Below are 22,259 nucleotides of genomic sequence, written 5' to 3'. Positions count from 1 at the left end.
CTGTGAAGCAGTCATTGAAGTGAAGAAAGTTGTGTTGCACAGAATGCTCGCCATCTATGTAGTCCAGATGTGTCCCAGCCACAGTTTGTCGAACATTCACGCTGGCAGACAGCTTGTTAGTTGTCATGCCCACATTGAATGCAGCACGTTGGTTGCAGCTTAGCTTGTAGATCACATTACTGGTTTTACAGGTAGCTCTACCTTTGACAAGATAGTTGATGCTTGTGACTGGACTGGAGTAGGTGATGGTGGGAGCATATATGGGACAGATCTTATATGTAGGTTTATTGCAGGGGTGGTTTGGGGATAGACAAGAATATTGCATTGGTTCAGTGGGTGGTGGAATACCACTGTCAGAGAGGGTTGGGAGGATAGTGGGTAGGGTATTCTTCATTCCACGGCATGACTATATGTAATCAAAACCCTGGCAGAGAATGTGATTAAATTGCTCCAGTTCTTGGTGGTAGTGAGTCAGAAGAGGAGAGCTCCTTTATTGCTGGAAGATTCATGTCATTTTGGACTTGTTAAAGAACTTCTCTCCTTCTCTTAGTTACTACAGTACAAACAATATTTCACTACTAACCCTAAGAACTAGACTCAATCTAGAACTAATATTGAACACTGCCTGACTCATTTCACTACTCCATCCATCTGTGGTGCAGACACATAACCCCTTGCTAACTTTACAGAATTTCCGCACTTTGAACTTTACTTCACTATCATTCCCCAAATCCCTTAACATGAAAACTAACCTTTATTTTTAGAAAGAACCACAATCCATCATGTTAATACTGATTCAAACATTGTAACATTATCTACTCACTAAGGCTCCACCACTGTGGTTATGAACTGCAGGGATTACCTGGTGAAGGGACTCCAACAGCTGTCAGATTCATTCACCTACAAACCCTGCTGCAGTGAGCCAATTCTAAAAATACAGGATGTCCAGCCCTCCTCAAATCCTTAAGGCTGTTCCATAACCTCTGCCTTGAGACTCTGTTCTCACTCTTACCTCTCCTGCAGTCCTACCTTCTACAATCTTCCTGGAGTCCACAAATCAACCATCCAGGACAACCCATCCTGGCCAGTTACTGTGTTTCCACTGAGTGTGTGTCTGCTCTTGTAGACAGACACCTTCAGCCTATTATCAGTAACCTACACTCGTATATAAGAGACACCATTCACTGACTCTCCAGTTACTGTTCCTTTCCGACTGGCACCCTGCTCATAACAGTTGATGCCACCTTCCTCTACACTAACATCCCCAGTGCTATTGAACACTACCTTTGCCAATGCCCAGCTGACTTCAAACCTACAACCTACAACCTTCTCCTGTATCACAATGGGCAATTAGGTTCTCAACAAATTAGTTTTCCTTTGAAGGTACCACCTTAAAATGAATCCATGGTACAGCAATGGGCACTCACATGACACCATGTTATGCCAGCTTAATTGTGCAGAGCAATTCTTCCTAACCACTTAGAATCCTAGTTAAGATTCATTGATAGAATCTTTGTGATCTGGACCAAGGGTTAGGACATGCTATCCACATTCCTCCAGAACCTCAATACCTTGTCCCTGATGTGCTTTGCCTGGTCCTCCTCAACCCAGAAAGCCACCTTCCTTGATGTTGGTCTCCACTTCACAGACTTCACAGATGGCTACATCAGTATCTCCATTCACACAAACCTACCAACCACCAACATTGTTTCCACTTAAACAGCAGTCTCTTCCATACAGCCTAACCACTCATGGATGTAACAAGTGTAGTAATGAGCAGTGCCTCTCCAAATATACCAGTGGTCTCACTGAGGCAGCCACAGACCAAAATTACCCTTCCAACCTTCTACAGAAACAGATCTCCTGTGATTTGTCTCTCCAGTCACCTACCACCTCCAATATATCCACCATCAGGCCACAGAGTAGTAGTCCTCTTGTGACTCAGTATGACCCAGGACTGAAGCTACTTAATCACATTTTCTTTTCGTGGTCGGAACTGAATATCCTACACACAAACTTCCCTACCCCTCTCACTGTGGCATTCCACTACCCACTGAACCTACACAATATCCTTGTGGATCACTGTCCCACCTCTGCTCCCAACACCTTGACTCATGGCTCATAACCCTGTAATACACCTAGATGAAAGACCTGTTCCACACATCCTTTCACCACCTCAACCTGCTCCAGTCTGGTCACAAGGCAGGGTTATCTCTGAAAGCAGCCATGTGATCTACAAACTCAGCTGCAACAACTGTGCTGCTTTCAATGTGGGCATAACAACTAACATTTTCTCTCCACATGAATGGCCACTGTGAAACTGGCCAACAGACAGCCGCATCAGCTAGTTGCTGAACGTGCTGCCCAACTTTCTGTGCTTCATTTCAGTGATTGCTTCACTTCAGTGATTGCTTCAGTGCATCTGGATCATTCCTAACACCAGCTTTTGTGAATTGTACAGATGGGAACTCTCTCTACAACGTATACTTCCCCTAACCCCTCTGGCCTCAACCTTCCCTAGTCCGTGTCCTTCACCTACCTGTCCCTGTCCCTGCTCTCATTCCAGCTCTACACATGCCTTCTATTCTGCCAATGCACCCACAAGTCTTTCCTCTTCTCCTCCTGCTCCTCTTCTCCCCCTGCTCCTCTTCTCCCCCTGCTCCTCTTCTCCCCCTGCTCCTCTTCTCCCCCTGCTCCTCTTCTCCCCCTGCTCCTCTTCTCCCCCCCTGCTCCTCTTCACCCCCCCTGCTCCTCTTCTCCCCCCTGCTCCTCTTCTCCCCCCCTGCTCCTCTTCTCCCCCCCTGCTCCTCTTCTCCCCCCCTGCTCCTCTTCTCCCCCCCTGCTCCTCTTCTCCCCCCCTGCTCCTCTTCTCCCCCCCTGCTCCTCTTCTCCCCCCCTGCTCCTCTTCTCCCCCCTGCTCCTCTGCTCCTCCTCCTGCTGCTCTTCCTCTGCTCCTCCTCCTGCTGCTCTTCCTCTGCTCCTCCTCCTGCTGCTCTTCCTCTGCTCCTCCTCCTGCTGCTCTTCCTCTGCTCCTCCTCCTGCTGCTCTTCCTCTGCTCCTCCTCCTGCTGCTCTTCCTCTGCTCCTCCTCCTGCTGCTCTTCCTCTGCTCCTCCTCCTGCTGCTCTTCCTCTGCTCCTCCTCCTGCTGCTCTTCCTCTGCTCCTCCTCCTGCTGCTCTTCCTCTGCTCCTCCTCCTGCTGCTCTTCCTCTGCTCCTCCTCCTGCTGCTCTTCCTCTGCTCCTCCTCCTGCTGCTCTTCCTCTGCTCCTCCTCCTGCTGCTCTTCCTCTGCTCCTCCTCCTGCTGCTCTTCCTCTGCTCCTCCTCCTGCTGCTCTTCCTCTGCTCCTCCTCCTGCTGCTCTTCCTCTGCTCCTCCTCCTGCTGCTCTTCCTCTGCTCCTCCTCCTGCTGCTCTTCCTCTGCTCCTCCTCCTGCTGCTCTTCCTCTGCTCCTCCTCCTGCTGCTCTTCCTCTGCTCCTCCTCCTGCTGCTCTTCCTCTGCTCCTCCTCCTGCTGCTCTTCCTCTGCTCCTCCTCCTGCTGCTCTTCCTCTGCTCCTCCTCCTGCTGCTCTTCCTCTGCTCCTCCTCCTGCTGCTCTTCCTCTGCTCCTCCTCCTGCTGCTCTTCCTCTGCTCCTCCTCCTGCTGCTCTTCCTCTGCTCCTCCTCCTGCTGCTCTTCCTCTGCTCCTCCTCCTGCTGCTCTTCCTCTGCTCCTCCTCCTGCTGCTCTTCCTCTGCTCCTCCTCCTGCTGCTCTTCCTCTGCTCCTCCTCCTGCTGCTCTTCCTCTGCTCCTCCTCCTCCTCGGCCGCCCCTCCTCCTCCTCCTCCTCGGCCGCCCCTCCTCCTCCTCCTCCTCGGCCGCCCCTCCTCCTCCTCCTCCTCGGCCGCCCCTCCTCCTCCTCCTCCTCCTCCTCCTCCTCCTCCTCCTGTTTTTCTCTTCCTCCTCCTCCTGTTTTTCTCTTCCTCCTCCTCCTCCTCCTCCTGTTTTTCTCTTCCTCCTCCTCCTCCTCCTCCTCCTCCTGTTTTTCTCTTCCTCCTTTTCCCTGCGTGCTGTCACCAGCAGTAAATCACCCTTTCCCATCACTGACTGGCTATCCCGCCATCTCTGTTAACTTATTTCGTAAGGGAATAAAGGCCATTGTCAATAAATCACATACTTTCTAGCTAATCCACTTATCTTGCTTTGGTACTTTTGGCAGCTGACAATTCTTCTCTCGATCTTTGTAACAGGCTCAAAACTGTCAATGACAAAAAGGATTATTCCACTGAAGCCCAACCATGTTTAATGTTGGAAACCAATCACTTTTACTTCCATTTGTGACATACTCGTGAACAGTAGGGAGTTAAAGTTTAATAGATCTGTTGTAAGGATGTAAGGGAAATCCATGTGCTGTGTACTTTGTGTTACAGTTCTTGCTGTCAAGTTTTTGTGCAGTAATCACACCCTTGATGAATTAACAATAGTTCAGTGTGGCAAAACACACTCAACTTAAATATCACATCCACAGTCAGTGTTATGTGACACAATCATTTCACCAGAATAACACAGATTTTAGGTTGGACAAAAAACATCACAATTAAGATTATTATCCAGAATAACTACAGGAAACCTTTCCATACAGTTTGATATTGTTAATAAATCTATAATTTCTGGTCAGTCTCTTTCAACATAGGCTTTATACATTTGATATCTGAAGCTAGAATCCCCACAGTGGTATTACACAATTGCTTGCTTGCTCACAGACTTTTAGATATACTGATATTCCTAGAGTTAATTCTGATGGCAGACTTTACAGATTAGTTAAACATAGATGTTAAGCATCTACTTCCTGACTACAGACTGGTGATCCTGGTTGAGGGGTGACTATTTAAAGATAGGCATAAGAATGTGATGTGATTTCTGAAACTATATAATGTTCCTCAATTTCTAAAATTTTTAACTCAGTGTGCTTTGCATCATTCCGCTCTACAGGGTATTTGCAAATTCCTGTTACAAATTTTTGTGACTTGTAGAGGGGCGTCACTACATAATATTTTGAACAGGAACACATGTCCGGAAACATACCATTTCTGTTCTATGACAGTTTCAGTTCAGATGTTTCTCATCCACTTATGATTGAGAAATTGAATTAGATGTGATGCAGTACAATTAGTAGGTAACAATTCAAAAGGAATCATAATGAAACATCCATTTATCAGTTAAGCACATTTGTGTTAACATTTAAACATTGTGTTTAAATTATTCTAAAACAAAAAAGATCCCAGCATACTTTATGTACAGAACAGTAATGGTGCATTACAACAGTGGCTTGATGTGGTGATCACCAACATTGTCACAGACATTGTACCTATGAGGCATTTTGTGATACTTTCTCCATTCCACCTGGTGTCTCTTCAGTTTCTAGTGCAGCTGCCACAACTCGTGCCAGCAGCTCTTCCTGCGACACTACAACATCTCGTAAATTAAACTTTCATACGACTCTCACAAGTAGTAGTCCATAGGAGTTAAATCCAGCAATCCTACCAGGTAAAGCAAGTCTGAGACTCTTTTTCCTATTCCTAAGCAATCATGGACATGTTACACGTCTGGATTGAAACTGTCATAGAACAGAAGCAGTACATTTCCAGACTTGGACTCCTATTCAAAATATAATGTACTTTATGCCATGTTCAGCAAAGGATGAATGTGGCTTCTTTAATCTCCATCTTCTGTGGTATTCTGAGCAGAGTGCAGATTGATCTCCCAGTCTGTCCAATATAGCATGACTGACACTCAGCAGATAACCTTATAAACCCCTTTCTTCATTACGGCTGGATGTTAATCGTTTGAACTTAAAAGACATCTACCTACTGACTATGGGACATGAACAGCGCAGAGAAAACCTTTGCTTTCAAAATTTTGCGTATTTTGTTTGAAGTATTAGCTATAAAAGGTAAATTGCACCATTTTCTTTTCATTCTGGCTTTGTTGATAACTGAGTACAGTAGGGACTGGGCTTACTTCTTCAGTTTTTATTGGGAATTTTGTAAATAATTTTGGAATCAAATTTATTACTTGTGCCTAATGTTCCTGTTGTATTGATTTCCAGATCATAGTTTTCTTGGGAGATAGGGATAGAAATGAGACAATGGCTCATATGGTGGACTGCTGCATCTTTAAAGGCTGTAGTATGTTGGGAGGAAGCTGGGATGAATGTGTTAGTGAAGGAGTATGTTCCATAAATTTTAAATTTATGGTTACTGTTACCAATCTGTAAGCTGATGTCTGGGAAATTAATGTTGGGTCCATATTTTCCAGAGAATGTAAACAACATATTAAGCAGGAACAACGACAACGACAACAACAACAACAACAACAACAACAACTACTACTACTACTACTACTACTACTACTACTATTACCACCACCACCACCACCACCACCACCACCACCATGACTACTGCCACTGCCGCTACTACTATTAGTACTACATTATAGAATAATGAGTTCATAGTCATGGAACTTAAAACAAGGACTGGAAGCAGTTATGTGATTGTGACTACAGCAGATAAAGGAGAGACTCTAGTGGAGTTAAATAAAACAGATTATAGAAGCTACACTACTGGCCATTAAAATTGCTACACCATGAAGATGACATGCTACAGACGTGAAATTTAACTGACAGGAAGAAGATGCTGTGATTACCTTTTCAGAGCATTCATACAAGGTTGGCACCGGTGGTGACACCTACAACGTGCTGACATGAGGAAAGTTTCCAACCGATTTCTCATACACAAACAGCAGTTGATAGGCATTGCCTGGTGAAATGTTGTTGTGGTGCCTCGTGTAAGGAGGATAAATGCTTACCATCACATTTCCGACTTTGATAAAGGTCTGATTGTAGCCTATTGCAATTTTGGTTTATCGTATTGCGACATTGCTGCTTGCGTTGGTTGAGATCCAATGACTGTTAGCAGAATATGGAATTGGTGGGTTCAGGAGGGTAATATGGAATGCCGTGCTCGATCCCAATGGCCTCGCATCACTAGAAGTCAAGATGACAGGCATCTTATCCGCATGGCTGTAATGGATCGTGTATCCACGTCTCGATCCCATAGTCAACAGATGGGGACGTTGGCAAGACAACAACCATCTGCACGAACAGTTCGATGACGTTTGCAGCAGCATGGACTATCAGCTCGGAGACCATGGCTGCAGTTACCCTTGACGCTGCATCACAGACAGGAGTGCCTGCAATGGTGTACTCAGTGACGAACCTGGGAGCACAAATGGCAAAACGTCATTTTTTCAGATGAATCCAGTTTCTGTTCACAGCATCATGATGGTCGCATCCGTGTTTGGTGACATCGCGATGAACGCACATTGGAAGCGTGTATTCGTCATCACCATACTGGTGTATCACCCGGCGTGATGGTATGGGGTGCCATTGGTTACACGTCTCAGTCACCTCTTGTTCGCACTGACACTTTGAACAGTGGACATTACATTTCAGATGTGTTAAGACCCGTGGCTCTACCCTTCATTCGATCCCTGCGAAACCCTGCGTTTCAGCAGGATAATGCACGACCGCATGTTGCAGGTCCTGTACGTGCCTTTCTGGATACAGAAAATGTTACTGCTGCCCTGGCCAGCACATTCTCCAGATCTCTCACCAATTGAAAACGCCTGGTCAATGGCGGCCGAGCAACTGGCTCGTCGCAATACACCAGTCACTGCTCTTGATGAACTGTGGTATTGTGTTGAAGCTGCATGGGCAGCTATACCAGTACACGCCACCCAAGCTCTGTTTGACTCAATGCCCAGGCGTATCAAGGCAGTTATTATGACCAGAGGTGGTTGTTCTGGGTACTAATTTCTCAGGATCTATGCACCCAAACTGTGCGAAAATGTAATCACATGTCAGTTCTAGTATATATTTGTTCAATGAATACCCATTTATCATCTGCATTTCTTCTTGGTGTAGCAATTTTAATGGCCAGTAGTGTACATAGAACAATTTTTCCAGTCAGTGTAGCTACAAAAACTACAGAAAGGTCGGACAGCTAAATGCAATCAGCATTCTACCACACATCCACATGGCCTGTCAAGAAAAACAGACCTTGCTTTAGCAAATTAAAGATGGTCAGAAAACTTCAAAGTCACTTCCTCAAGAAGTTTTGAGGGCTACATCAGACTATTTTATGAGACTGTTATTAGAGAGTTCTGAACTTCTTGTACCATGAAAGATAAAAAAAATACAAAAATCCGACTGCCATGTGGTTCCCTTGTCATCTGTTCTTCTGGATTAGTGTTGGGGGGAATACAATGATTGTGACACAATATCTATACAATCTTTTATGGCAATGCTTGAGAAGAAGCTATGTACCTCAAGAGAGACTCCTTCTGCATTTGTTGTAATGTTAACATCTCTCAACTTGTTTACTAAATCTAACATGTTCCTCATGCTGTATTTCCCTTCAGTTTTTTTCCTCAAGATGATGATGATCTTCCTGGCAATATTGTGCACTGGTACTTGTATTGTAGGTAGCAGTGGTCAGATTGGCACTGCTGGTTTGTGGAGTGTGGGTAAGCCATACATCTGTGGAGCTCTAGGATTCATTTGAAGAATACTCTTACAAATATATTCAGAAAAATGTTGGAGCACTTGTTTACTACTCGATTAGTCGGATAATTGCATTTACCTGTTGGACCTTTCCGTAGTTTTTGTAGCTGCACTCACTGAAAAAATTCTTCCACATAGCTTGTATGATCTGTTTTATTTAATAACGCTAGAATCTCTTCCTTATCTCCTCTAGTTGCAATCACTTTACTGCTTTCAATCCTTGTTTTAAGTTCATTCATGTCTATGAACTCATTCTTCTATATTGTCCGTGTAGTAGTAGTAGAAGCTGTCATCTTTGCTGTGCCTGCTTAATAAGTTGTTGCTTTTTCTGTATGTGGAAATGTTTCATTTGACAACACCACAAGTTCATGGAAAACATGATCCAGGGTTCCAGTATTAATTTCCTAGACCTCAGCTTACAGGTAGAAAACAGCAAACATAAGTTTAAAATTTACCAAAAATACTCCTATACTGCACAGTCATCCAAAAGTCTTCTTGCCAGCCTACAGACATCCAGCATTCCAGGAAAATGTGCAATTTATTTTTTATATGTATGACTTCAAACAAATGTGCAACATTTTTCATGTATGTGTGTAGATGTGTCTTCAATTAAAAAGATAAACAGTTGGCCCTTATGAAAAGTGGTGTTGTAAGAGCGTCTGCTGAGAGTGTCAGTTGTGTTATATTGGACAGGCTGTTGCTATATTGGACAGTTTGGGAGGTCAATCTGCTCTAGGCTCAGGGAACATCATAGACATTGCAGATTGAATAAGCCAGATTCATCCTTTGCTGAACATTCTGTAATTGAAAACCATGAATACATATTGGATGTAGAAGTCCTATACATAGAGGGGAAGATCACAAAGCACACTCAGTTAGAAATGTTAGATTTTAAAAAACAGGGCATATGTGAGTCCCCACATTTATTATTGAGGGAACAAACTCGACTCAAATTATTCACCCCTTTTAGACAACACTGCAACCCCTACATGGAACCATCACTTTGGTGCCTTCAGTAACATAACAAAAAATTCCATTACTGTTCATAGGTTTACTCCAAGGTATTTTTGGTCATAGCTGCTGTGAATGCTGTTCTAATGAATTTTATAAAGCCACGTGTAATTTTGTCAGAATTGTCGACAAGAGAGACTTTCACAGTTGAACTCAAGAATCAATAGCTTAAGAATTTGACAGTTTATCTTTGCTTGGTTCTCAACTTGGGGACCAGTTATGTACTAGAAAAAGAGCTCATAATCTGTAACCAGTCATACAGTAATAATAAGGTTTGTGAAACGAGGCTAAAAATGTTTCATTTAGTTAGTCTTTTATAATTCTAAATTATTCAAAATCTTAGTGTCTCATTTAATTAGTGAAACAAAAATAGTGTCAAGAGTTCAGAATCTTGCAAGCATTAAGGCTAAGCCCTTCATATTTTGTCTATTAGCTCAGTGTTTCCCCATTACTTACTATAGTCAAAATTTCAATCAGCTATAACTCTTAATTATCTGAGTTTGTAGTGGAACTAATTGTATCATTGGAATCAGGAAGGGAAATGTAACCAAGTGGACTACAAATTTAAATGGAATTTTGCATAAGTTACAATTTTATGTATTCATTTAGTACATTTTTACATATTACTTGTGCAGCTGGAGTAGATACGGAATGAAAAAGTGAAAATAATTTAGTTATTCATGGGTCTAAAAAACATAACAGATGGAGAAGTTCCCAACTGCTATGTCTCAAACTGTTGACAACATACTTCTCAAGGAATCAAATGTACTGTAAAGCTGTTATCAGTATCTGCAACTGTTTAAAGAGTTGTATACAAAATGTTCTAAATGTGAAACCACATATTATCCTTATTACACATTTTTGTACAAAAAATACTTTCTTCCTCAATGGCTTGTTACCCCAGACATGATGATGCTGTAAGACATCAGTGAATGAAAATAGAAAAAGTTAGCTAGCTTTTTGACATTTTTATCTTCAATGTCCGACATTATCTGCAAAGCATTACTTTAGAATTATAAAAGCATTACTATTACACATTTAACAGCACCTGTAACATTTGACTTACAATTCAGGTTCTTATCAGTACAAACACCTGAAAAATATTGACATGGAAACAAAACATTTTAATTACAAAAAGTGTGCCTACTATTTGACCAGTTAGGACTACACTTCCGTTACCCAGCTCAGACTGAACATAAAGTGCATGTAGTGTGCTATCCACAATTCAATTTATTTGAATATTCTGATCATTTGTGACCATGCAGTAACAGATATTGCACAAAATTGCACAAAAATGAATTTGATTGTCCTTGTTTTCACTCAGTGCAATCCCCTTGGAATCAGTTGGTAAGAAAATTGTATAACAGGCAAATAGTTGCCAGTGGCAGTTGTTGAAATTACTTGTTTGTGCTTATAAGTGTTACGCAACTATTAACTCCTTTTTAAGCAATAACATTTAGCCAGTGCAATTTCCTTATCTATATTTTAGTGTTTCAAGCAGTTTTTAATTAGGATTAATAAGAAGAAGAGGCAAAGATATAAGGATACTGGAATAGGTGAAATTGATCAGGTCAACGAAGTAGAAGAGGCATTCTGTTATAGATTTAATTCTAGAATGCTTTACTAGATTTCAGCAATATTAAGTTATACACAAAAATGAAATAAAGAATTTCTAATGTTCTGTTCTTACTGTGGAACATTATCAGATTGTCTGTGCTCTTCAGACTGGATTCCAACACCTGGTAATTATCACAAGAACAGAATTTCAGTATGAACTCCAGAGGTTGTACCCACCAGGGAAAACTGATTACAGTAGTTTTCAAACTTCTTGAAGTGCAGTTGTCAAATCCTGCCATTGTTAAGCTTGTTTTGTAGCAAGAGTGGTTACATGTAAGGAGAGTGTGAGGAAGCAGAATTAATGTACATTAATTCCTCATATCTCACTTGTGTGTCCAACGACACCAAGAAAAACTACCAGAATCTTCTAAAAGTGACAGTCTTAAGTACCAAAACTTCTCATCTTTGGGACTGAAATCCAGAAACTTCTCACATATTAGAAAGCAATAATAAGACAGGTGTAACCTATTCACCACTGTCACAGTGTAGCTATTGTTAATTGTACCAAGATAATACATACCTATATGCAAGGAAAAACATTCCAGAAGCAGTACCAAAAGTGATTTTATTTTACTGTTCTATTTATTTTTGCTTTGAACATTTATTGTAATGTTGTCCTACCAAATAGGGTCACATGCAATTAGTACAAATAACTAATTGTAATTAAGTATACATTACATAATGTGCTTCAAAGTATGCTACCACAGTTGTTTGTTTCTGAATAGAGAACACGAGGTCCTCTTACATACATTATGCCTCCTGCAAATTTACAAGTGTAATATAACTGTTCCGTGATTCCTCTGTTGAATTCCACTTCTTTCAAATGTATTATTAACATTTTCTTCTTCTTCTTCTTCTTCTTCTTCTTCTTCTTCTTCTTCTTTGTCCTCCTTCAGTATAGTCAGCAGGAACAGCTAGATCGTATAAAGATGGCGGAAAAACTTAACTTTCTTAATACCAAAAATATTGATGTTCTTTTTTTATTTTACAAAAAAAGTTTTATGTAATTACTTATGTTGGTCACAAGGGAAAGAGATGAAGAAACAAGTTACTTTCATAGAATGACGTAACCAAACATGCAAACTGAAAGCAGGCATCAGAAAGAGACAAATGGGTATCTAAGTGCATGTGCAAGACTGGGACTGAGGAGCAGTTTGAAGAAAATCCTGCAACTATTTCTGATGGTTGCCAACCATTCATGAGTGTTTAAGAGGCTGTGCTTGAAAAGCTGATTGTTAGTCAGGAACAGTCCAGAGTAGTCAGTGCCACTGCTGAATGCCTTTACCACAGTGCACATGTGCATGGATTTTGGACTGCTGCTTGAACAAACCTTTAATGTCTACATTCAAGCTTTTGTGTGTTGGCTAACCATTTTAAATCTTCTAGGCTGTTATATAACAAAATTTACCACTCCTTCTCCATTACCTTGTCATTTTAACCCATTGTTAGGGTTTTCATTGGGAGCTCTGCAGATGGTTGAAAACTGTCTAAAAAGATGGTGCTGCATAATTACATAAGGAGTTCTGTGTGCAGTTTTCCAATAAAGAGGATTTACTGAGTGACAATTATGATGCTTTAAGTTTGGAATAAGAGAATAGAAACATCTCTCATTCTTACAACCTGATTTATAAACTACTAAAACAATACTCTAATGATGGAAAATACAGGAGGGATTAATGACAGTATTATGAAAAGGATAGATTGCTGTGCACCATATAAGGGATGTATTGAGCTGTAGACAGGCACAACACAGACCGCTAAACAAAAAAGCTTTCAGCTTAGAACGTAGATGATGCACACATACACAGCTTGCACACACACACGGCCATTGTGTATGGCTGCTGAGGCCAGAGACAATGATCATTTGTGTGAGAGTTGTGTTTGCATGAATATTTGTGAATACTGTCTACTTCAGAAGAAAGCCATTTGGCTGAATGCTTTCTTGTTTAGCAGTTTTTGTGGTGTGCCTGTCAGTGTCTCATCATCTCCATTATATAGTGAGTAGCAACCTAAACTTTTCATAATATTGTCATTAAAACAATACTCTGGGACACACAGACTACTGATCAGAAGCAGTGATAATAGAAGTATGAAATGAGAACTGTAGAAAACTTAAGAAAAACACTAGTGGACAATGGATATGAAGGCAAATCAGTAGCTAGGTACTTCAAACACAGAGTCTTGGTACTAACATTTAAGATGTGGTTTCCACATTCCACTCAATAAAGTTATTTTATTTCAGCATAGTAACAGGCCAGATAGGAAACGCTCTTCGGAGAAATAGACTGGAAGCTACATTTTTCAGTCAACACAAAATAAGACTTCTTTTGATCTACTCTGGCCCTACTTTTGACTTCATATTTCTGGAGATATTGAGATGAAATTTGGTTGCAGAAAAATGTACTTAGATGAGAAGGAACTGAAAACATTGTGAATTACACAACTGCTTAAAAGACTGCAGAAAGAAGACTAATGGAAAGCATACATTTCCGGGACACAAGTGTTTGCTGGAGAGTGCAACATTTATGGAAGAAAAATCCTCAATGCTCTGAAAATCATGGAAAAAATGAATCCAGTTTCCACAGAGATAATTATTCAGTTGTTTCTGACCCATCTGGAAAAATCCCCCCTCATCTGTAGAACAGCTGCCTGTACTTAAACAGTAGTGGCAGCCTAGCTGTGAGAAATCTACAATTATCATCCACTAATTACCTGTAGGTCCTTTTGTAGAATAGCATGGGTTAACTTCATTTCATACGGGGAATCATTACTGTCTTTTTTTTTTTTTTTTTTTTTTTTTTTTTCAGTGTCAGCCATATAATAAACTCTTGGGAACGTAACCTAAAGTACCAGTATTTTCTTTGGTTTCTCCAAAGACTGCATCCAATAGCTAGTTTAAACACTGCATTGCTGTATGAAAAAATATGGTTGTATATCAAACAGCTGATTCATGTTCAAGTAGTAAGTCTACTAGATTTGGGTAAAATAACTGTGTCAGACTGGAAGGCAAGTAATTGCTTGGTTCATTTTGTTCTCCTTACAGGTCTTGATCCTGCTCAGCCATGCTATGCTTCCATGAGGGATAATGATATGCGTCTTGATCCTAGTGATGCCAATATAGTTGATGTTATACATACTAATGGAAAACTATACTCTCTGTTAGGTCTTGGGATACCAGAGCCAGTTGGTAAGCATAACCTTGTCAGCATTTAATAAATTTGATATACTGTTGGATTCACCAATAGGACAATGTATAGCATATTAATTACAAATCAGCACATGTATTTAATTCATGATTATTTAATTAAAAATATTTATTTAGCATATTAACCAATAGAAAATCCAGGATGAAGTAATAGCAGAGTTATGAAAGGATAGACTGTTAACTCACCGTATAGTGGGGATGTTGAGTTGCATAGAGGCACAGCAAAAAGACAGGTAAACATGTGAGCTTTTGACTAAAGGCCTTCTTCAAAAGGAGACAACACATGCACATTCACACAAACACAACCCACACACACATGACCACTGTCTCTGGCTATCGAGGCTGAACTGTGAGCAACTGCACATGATGCCAGGAGCAATCTGTGTGGTGGGGGTGAGGAGGCAGCTTGGGTGGGGAGAGGGAGGGCTAGCAGGATAGGAGTGGGGGATGGTAAACTGCTGCTTGTAGCAGGATATAGGGGAGTGGAAAAGCAGAGAAGTAGAAGAGGAGAAAAAAGACTGTGGGTTCGTTGGTGGAAGAGAAGGCTGTGTAGAACTGGATTGGGAGCCAGGAATGGGATAGGTGGGTGAAGGGCTGAGACTAACAAAGGCTGAGGCCAGGAAAGTAGGCAAGGAAAGTAGGATACATTGCAGGGAGAGTTACTACCTTTGCAATTCAGAAAAGCTTGTGTTGGTAGGAAGGATCCAGATGGCAAAGGCTGTGAAGCAGTCATTGAAATGAAGAACGTCATATTGGGGAGTGTGCTCAGCAGCTGGAAGATCCAGCAATTTCTTGGCCACAGTTTGTCAGTGGCCATTTATGTGGACAGACAGTTTGTTAGTTGTCATGCCCACATAGAATTCAGCTCAGGTTGTAAATTACATGACTTGTTTCACAGGGAGCCCTGCCTTTGATGAGATGGGTAATGCTTGTGACCAGGCTGGAGTAGCTGGTGGTAGGGAGATGTAAGGGACAGGTCTTGCATGTAGGTCGACTACAGCGTTATAGGCCATGAGGCAAAGGGTTGGGAGCAGGAATTGTGTAGGGATGGATGACGGTATTGTGTAGGTTTGGTGGGTAGCAGAATACCCCTGTGGGAGTGTTGGGAAGGATAATGGGTTCAACATTCCTCATTCCAGGGCACAACAAGAGGTCCCACAAGCAGCACTTTACTATGCCCCTCTCTGTACTTGTCTCCTCCTTAACCTGACCACCCAACTGCGTTTCTCATTATGTCCAGCTACTCGTAGTGTGGCCTCAACAGCCAGAGAATGCATTGGTACCATTTTTCTTTTTAATTAATTGATATGCATTAAAACATTGAAACAAGTTACCACTATTGAGGAATTTCAACCTTGTACATCACCTATGATACCTAAATAGCTGCTGAAAGTATTATAGAGAAAGTGTCAAAGTAGGTTGGGCAGTGCTCTCCTATCAGGCTTAGGAGGATTTGTTCATGAAGCTACTGTCCACAAAACCTATTATGTCACTGCAAATAAGATGTTTCTGAATTTCAATAAAAGTTAGTAAAGCTTGGGATAATACTGAAAAGAGAAACCACACAAAAGCTTGAACCACACGAAGAAAGCTGATAAAGAACAGTGTGTTTATAAATGAATGGTGTGGTTTTAGAAATTAATAATAAATCAATTTATTTCTTTATATGGGCAAAACTTACAGTGTAAGAAGTGGTAATGTCCAAGTTTCTGATGGATAAATCACAAGCCTTCAGTACATGCAGCCTTGGTCACACAACACACATCCATACAATAATCAAATTCTTCCCGTACTTTGTGTATCATGTCCCCTGTGATGGTCTGCAGTACAAGCTTTACCCAGTCATACACTTCCTCAAGAGGCATGGTCACTAGTGGTACATAAACATGGTCTTTTACAAACACCCACTGAAAGAAACTGCAGGTTGATAAATCTGGTGAATGGGGTGGCCAGGGGAGCAGGCTGTTGTCTGCTGTTGCAGCACAACTAATCCAGTGTTGGCGAAGAATATGATTAACAAGGTTTTTTACATTCCTGTAAAAATACAGTTCTTGAAATGATGTACAGTCACCATTTGTAGTTGTAAGAAAAATGGGCAGTGCACTTTCTTGCCTGACACCACACACACAAAATTTGCTTTAGGAGAGTCATGCTGATGCTCCAAGTGTATAAGGTATCTCACTTCCCTAGACAGAGAAGTGTGTGTTCACCTTGCCACCTGCATGGAAAGTGGCCTGTCTACAAAACCAGTGTCCTCCATTTTTAAGTGCTGCTCTTCACAAAAATCGGGTCTTTTTGCTTATCCAGTGTCAAGGCCTGCACTAATCCCACTTTATACAGTGTAAAACATAGTTGCTTATGCAATACCTTCTACACTCTCACCTTTGGCGTGATCAATTCCCTGCTTGATTTACTGAATGAGTTGTGAGGACGTAAGTAAAACACCTCATGCAAGCTTTCAAGGTTTGTATCAGGTGCAGGTGGTGTCGACCAGGACTCTTCTCCTTCACAGGCATCAGATTTTCATGAACTATTGGTAACATCTGCCTATGTTATTTCAGTGTGGTTGGTCTTTTTAAAATGTGTGCAATAAACCCATGCTGCACTGTAACCACAGATCTAGACATTTCAAAATGGAGCACACAGAAAGCCTTTTCCTGTTCCAGTCCCATCTCGGAAACAGATGCTATGCCTGTGTAGTAAGCATGGTATGTGAACATTGGGTAGCACATTAAAAACTTGGACAGTTGCCACAGCTTTTGCTGTAAGGTTTGTCCATACAATGTAATAAATTGATTTATTATTTTCTTAAAACCACACCGAAGATTTATAAACACCCTGTATATCCAGTGAAAAGATCAACATGTTAAATAATAGATAGCAATCTTATGTAGTAGCCAAAAGTATCTCTTACGTCAGAACAACTTTAGGTTATGGTGGACAAAACTGTTTTAGCTTCTGATGGCATGAGAAATATGGTGCCACATATTTTGGCCATTCTGAAGTAAGCAAGCAATATTCAAACAGGCTAAAGTTCCATCCTTGAAGGTGGCATTTGCAAAGCACTAAAGTGTGTAATGCTCATGCTGACAGTCAAAATTTTTGTCCAAAAATTTTAATTAATTGTAGATACACACCTTTCATGTACACAAGCAAGCACATCTCATGTGCACACTACCATCAACTCCAGCATGTCAGGCCAGAATGAAACTATCACATGGGATGGAAGCAGCAGCCTGGAGGGGGGAGGGGAGGGGAGGGGAGGGGTGGGGAAGGGAAGGGAAGGGAAGGGAAGGGAAGGGAAGGGAAGGGAAGGGAAGGGAAGGGAAGGGAGGGGAAGGGAAGGGATAGTAGCGTACGGCTGGGGAGAGACACAAATACACTCCTGGAAATGGAAAAAAGAACACATTGACACCGGTGTGTCAGACCCTCCATACTTGCTCCGGACACTGCGAGAGGGCTGTACAAGCAATGATCACACGCACGGCACAGCGGACACACCAGGAACCGCGGTGTTGGCCGTCGAATGGCGCTAGCTGCGCAGCATTTGTGCACCGCTGCCGTCGGTGTCAGCCAGTTTGTCGTGGCATACAGAGCTCCCTCGCAGTCTTTAACACTGGTAGCATGCCGTGACAGCGTGGACGTGAACCGTATGTGCAGTTGACGGACTTTGAGCGAGGGCATATAGTGGGCATGCAGGAGGCCGGGTGGACGTACCGCCGAATTGCTCAACACGTGGGGCGTGAGGTCTCCACAGTACATCGATGTTGTCGCCAGTGGTCGGCGGAAGGTGCACGTGCCCGTCGACCTGGGACCGGACCGCAGCGACGCACGGATGCACGCCAAGACCGTAGGATCCTACGCAGTGCCGTAGGGGACCGCACCGCCAATTCCCAGCAAATTAGGGACACTGTTGCTCCCGGGGTATCGGCGAGGACCATTCGCAACCGTCTCCATGAAGCTGGGCTACGGTCCCACACACCGTTAGGCCGTCTTCCGCTCACGCCCCAACATCGTGCAGCCCGCCTCCAGTGGTGTCGCGACAGGCGTGAATGGAGGGACGAATGGAGACGTGTCGTCTTCAGCGATGAGAGTCGCTTCTGCCTTGGTGCCAATGATGGTCGTATGCGTGTTTGGCGCCGTGCAGGTGAGCGCCACAATCAGGACTGCATACGACCGAGGCACACAGGGCCAACACCTGGCATCATGGTGTGGGGAGCGATCTCCTACACTGGCCGTACACCACTGGTGATCGTCGAGGGGACACTGAATAGTGCACGGTACATCCAAACCGTCATCAAACCCATCGTTCTACCATTCCTAGACCGGCAAGGGAACTTGCTGTTCCAACAGGACAATGCACGTCCGCATGTATCCCGTGCCACCCAACGTGCTCTAGAAGGTGTAAGTCAACTACCCCGGCCAGCAAGATCTCCGGATCTGTCCCCCATTGAGCATGTTTGGGACTGGATGAAGCGTCGTCTCACGCGGTCTGCACGTCCAGCACGAATGCTGGTCCAACTGAGGCGCCAGGTGGAAATGGCATGGCAAGCCGTTCCACAGGACTACATACAGCATCTCTACGATCGTCTCCATGGGAGAATAGCAGCCTGCATTGCTGCGAAAGGTGGATATACACTGTACTAGTGCCGACATTGTGCATGCTCTGTTGCCTGTGTCTATGTGCCTGTGGTTCTGTCAGTGTGATCATGTGATGTATCTGACCCCAGGAATGTGTCCTGGGACAATGAATTCACGGTGTTCTTATTTCAATTTCCAGGAGTGTATGTCTAGTGGAATGTGCAGGGCTGGACTGCTAACAGGTGCAGTGTCAGGAGGTTGTGACAGAGGGAGGTGGGGGAAAAAGGAGCAAAAAAGGTGAGGAGTGGGAAAAGATGGGCGGAGGACTGTAAATAAACAGGGTGGGAGATGAGAATGGGAAGGAGATGATAGGACGGGGGGATTGGAAACTGCTGAGCAGAGGTTGTGGGGACATAGTATGTTACTGTATGTTGAGGCTGGGATAATTACATGAGTGGAAATGTATTGTCAGGAAACTCTCATCTGCACAGTTCAGAAAAGCTTGGTGGAGGGAAGGATCCATATGGTTTGGGTAGTGTAGCAGCCATTGAAATAAAATGTGTTATGTTCAGCTGCATATTGTGTCACAAGGTGGCGTACTTTGCTCTTGGCCACAGTTTGGCAGTGGCTGTTCCTACTGGTGGACATCTGGTGACGGGGTAGGATAAATTTGTGACAGGACTGGAATAAGAAGAGCTGGGTGAGTGGACTAAGCAGGTTTTGCACCTGGGTGTTCCACAGGGATATGTCCGTTGTGGAAGACCCGGGTGCAATGCCTGCACAATCCACCCACCCAGCACATCCTATTCCAGTCCTGTCACAGGTTTATCCTACCCCATCAGGGGCTAGGCCACCTGTGAAAGCAGCCATGCCATTTACTAGCTCTGCTGCAATCATTGCACAGCTTTTTATGTTGGTATGACTACCAACCAGCTGTCCACCAGGATGAACAGCCACTGCCAAACTGTGGCCAAGAGCAAAGTAGACCACCATGTGGCACAACATGCAGGTGAACATAACACACTTGATTTCAATGGTTGCATGACTACCCGAGCCATGTGGATCCTTCCTTCCATCACAAGCTTTTCTGAACTGCGCAGATGGGAGATATCTTTGCAATACATTCTCCCTCCCATAATTATCCTGGCCTCAACCTACGGTAACACACTGCCTCCACACCCTTCACCCAACAATTTCCACCTCCTCTGTCCCACCACATCCTTCCTGTTTCTATGCAGCCCTTTGCCAATGAATCTGCCCATATTAACCCACTCCTCTCATTTTTTCCCCCCACCTTCGTGCCCCACAACCTCCTTTCACTGAACCTGTTGGCAGCCTAGCCCTGCACTCTCCACCAGACAGCGTTCATCTCTGTGCCCACTCATACACTACTATCCTTTCCCCTTCCCTTCCCCTTCCAGATTGCTACCTGCATCCCACTTGAGAGTTGCATTCTGGCCCAAGATGCTGGAGTTCGTGGTCAAGTGTACACGAGGTGTGAATGCTCTGCGTATCTCTCTTTTACTGATGAAGGCTATGGCCAAAAGCTTTATGTAAGTGTCTTTTAATTATGCCTGTCTGCAACTTGACATGTCTTCTTTATGGTAAGTAGCAATCTTTCTTTTCCTACATTGTTGACATTCCTACCTGGAGTTTCAGTTGTTTAATTAGTTGTAAAATTGACATCATCTCATCAGGGTTCCTGAAGAATGATAAAAAAAAGTTTAGAGCCATAAAACAATACATAAATACTTACTTATCTTGTTGACTCAAAAGTGATGATTGTTACTCACATTTAAATAATATTCATGCTTGCTGCCAAAGTTCTCAAGTGACTTTTTCATTGGATAATTACGTACATATTCTTATGTGATTATGAGGATTTAATAAGTCACCTTCATAATAACTCACCTTCATAATAACTCTTAGAAACACATGAACCAAACTTACTAATTGACAGACAAACTGAACTGAGCTAAACACTCCATGGCTGCAAGCACAATATCTCTTATGACTCCTTACCAATACACAAGCTATTTATGTCTCTGTTAAGATCTATGATATAATTACAGTTTCATAATCCAAATGATTTTGCTACATGATTCAGCTTAAATTAATATGATTACAATAACAGTTTTTCATAACTATCTTTCTTTTTAGATAAAATTACCAGACTTTTCACATACAATATATTTTTTCTTGTTTTCTTTGTGTTCTGACACTTCTCATAGAATCAGAGTATTAATTAGTGTCAACAGTCTTCCAATAATTGTAACTTTTTTAAAATAAGTCTTTTTATGAAAATTACGCAATTATGTAACATTAACAATTCAATGTCTTACATACCATTACTATTATTTTTTTCTTATTAATTTTGATTTAATACAACATTATAGTTTTCTGAACTGAGCTAAACACTCCATGGCTGCAAGCACAATCTCTCTTATGACTCCCAAACCCTTTGTCTTTAAATATGTCTGCTTGTGTCTGTATATGTGTTGATGGATATGTGCGTGTGTGCGAGTGTATACCTGTCCTTTTTTCCCCCTAAGGTAAGTCTTTCTGCTCCCAGGATTGGAATGACTCCTTACCCTCTCCCTTAAAACCCACATCCTTTCGTCTTTCCCTCTCCTTCCCCTCTTTCCTGATGAGGCAACAGTTTGTTGCGAAAGCTTGAATTTTGTGTGTGTGTTTGTGTTTGTTTGTGTGTCTATCGACCTGCCAGCACTTTCGTTCGGTAAGTCACATCATCTTTGTTTTTACATATATTATAGTTTTCTTGCACCATAGGTTAAAAATTCTATGTTCCAAATCTCCCATCTGCAAGTGCTTCTCTGCCACAGCTCTTCTAATTTCCTCTTCCCATGTTGTCTCTAGGCATCTTCTTCTTCAGTTTGCTGGAATCCTTTTAGTCCTCTTCTTAGGCCATCATTCCTCAACTAAATGGCGTACATACCCATAACATCTCAATCATTTTGCTTAAATTGCACCATTACAGTGGTATCCTGGTCATTCTCTTTTGAATGTCTCCATTCTTAATTTTCTTCCACAAATTCAACCTATAGCAACATTTCCAAAGTCTCATTTCAATTGTCAAGAAGTTCCTCTTAATTGTTTGTTATTTCCTATGTTTGTGCTATATACATTGATATGCACTTAGGCAACAAAAGTCATGGGATACCTGCTAATATATCAGACCTTTTGTTCGATGTAGTGCAGCAACTCGGTGTGGCATAGACTCAACATGT

The 22,259-nt window shown here is 42.4% G+C and overlaps 1 protein-coding gene across 2 annotated transcripts in view; it reads left to right on the top strand.

The window, feature by feature from the left end:
* LOC126236854 (pancreatic triacylglycerol lipase-like) overlaps positions 1-22,259 on the top strand; it is a 202,698-nt gene that overhangs the window by 129,246 nt on the left and 51,193 nt on the right. For both annotated transcript variants that reach the window (XM_049946463.1, XM_049946464.1), the window contains exon 8: positions 14,269-14,412. In XM_049946463.1, the coding sequence (XP_049802420.1) occupies positions 14,269-14,412 (144 nt within the window). The remainder of the gene's footprint in view (positions 1-14,268; positions 14,413-22,259) is intronic.

The sequence above is a fragment of the Schistocerca nitens genome, chromosome 2, assembly GCF_023898315.1.
Source record: "Schistocerca nitens isolate TAMUIC-IGC-003100 chromosome 2, iqSchNite1.1, whole genome shotgun sequence".
NCBI lineage: Eukaryota > Metazoa > Arthropoda > Insecta > Orthoptera > Acrididae > Schistocerca > Schistocerca nitens.
Note: the sequence above shows the minus strand (reverse complement) of the source record. Positions and strands in the feature narration are given on the sequence as shown.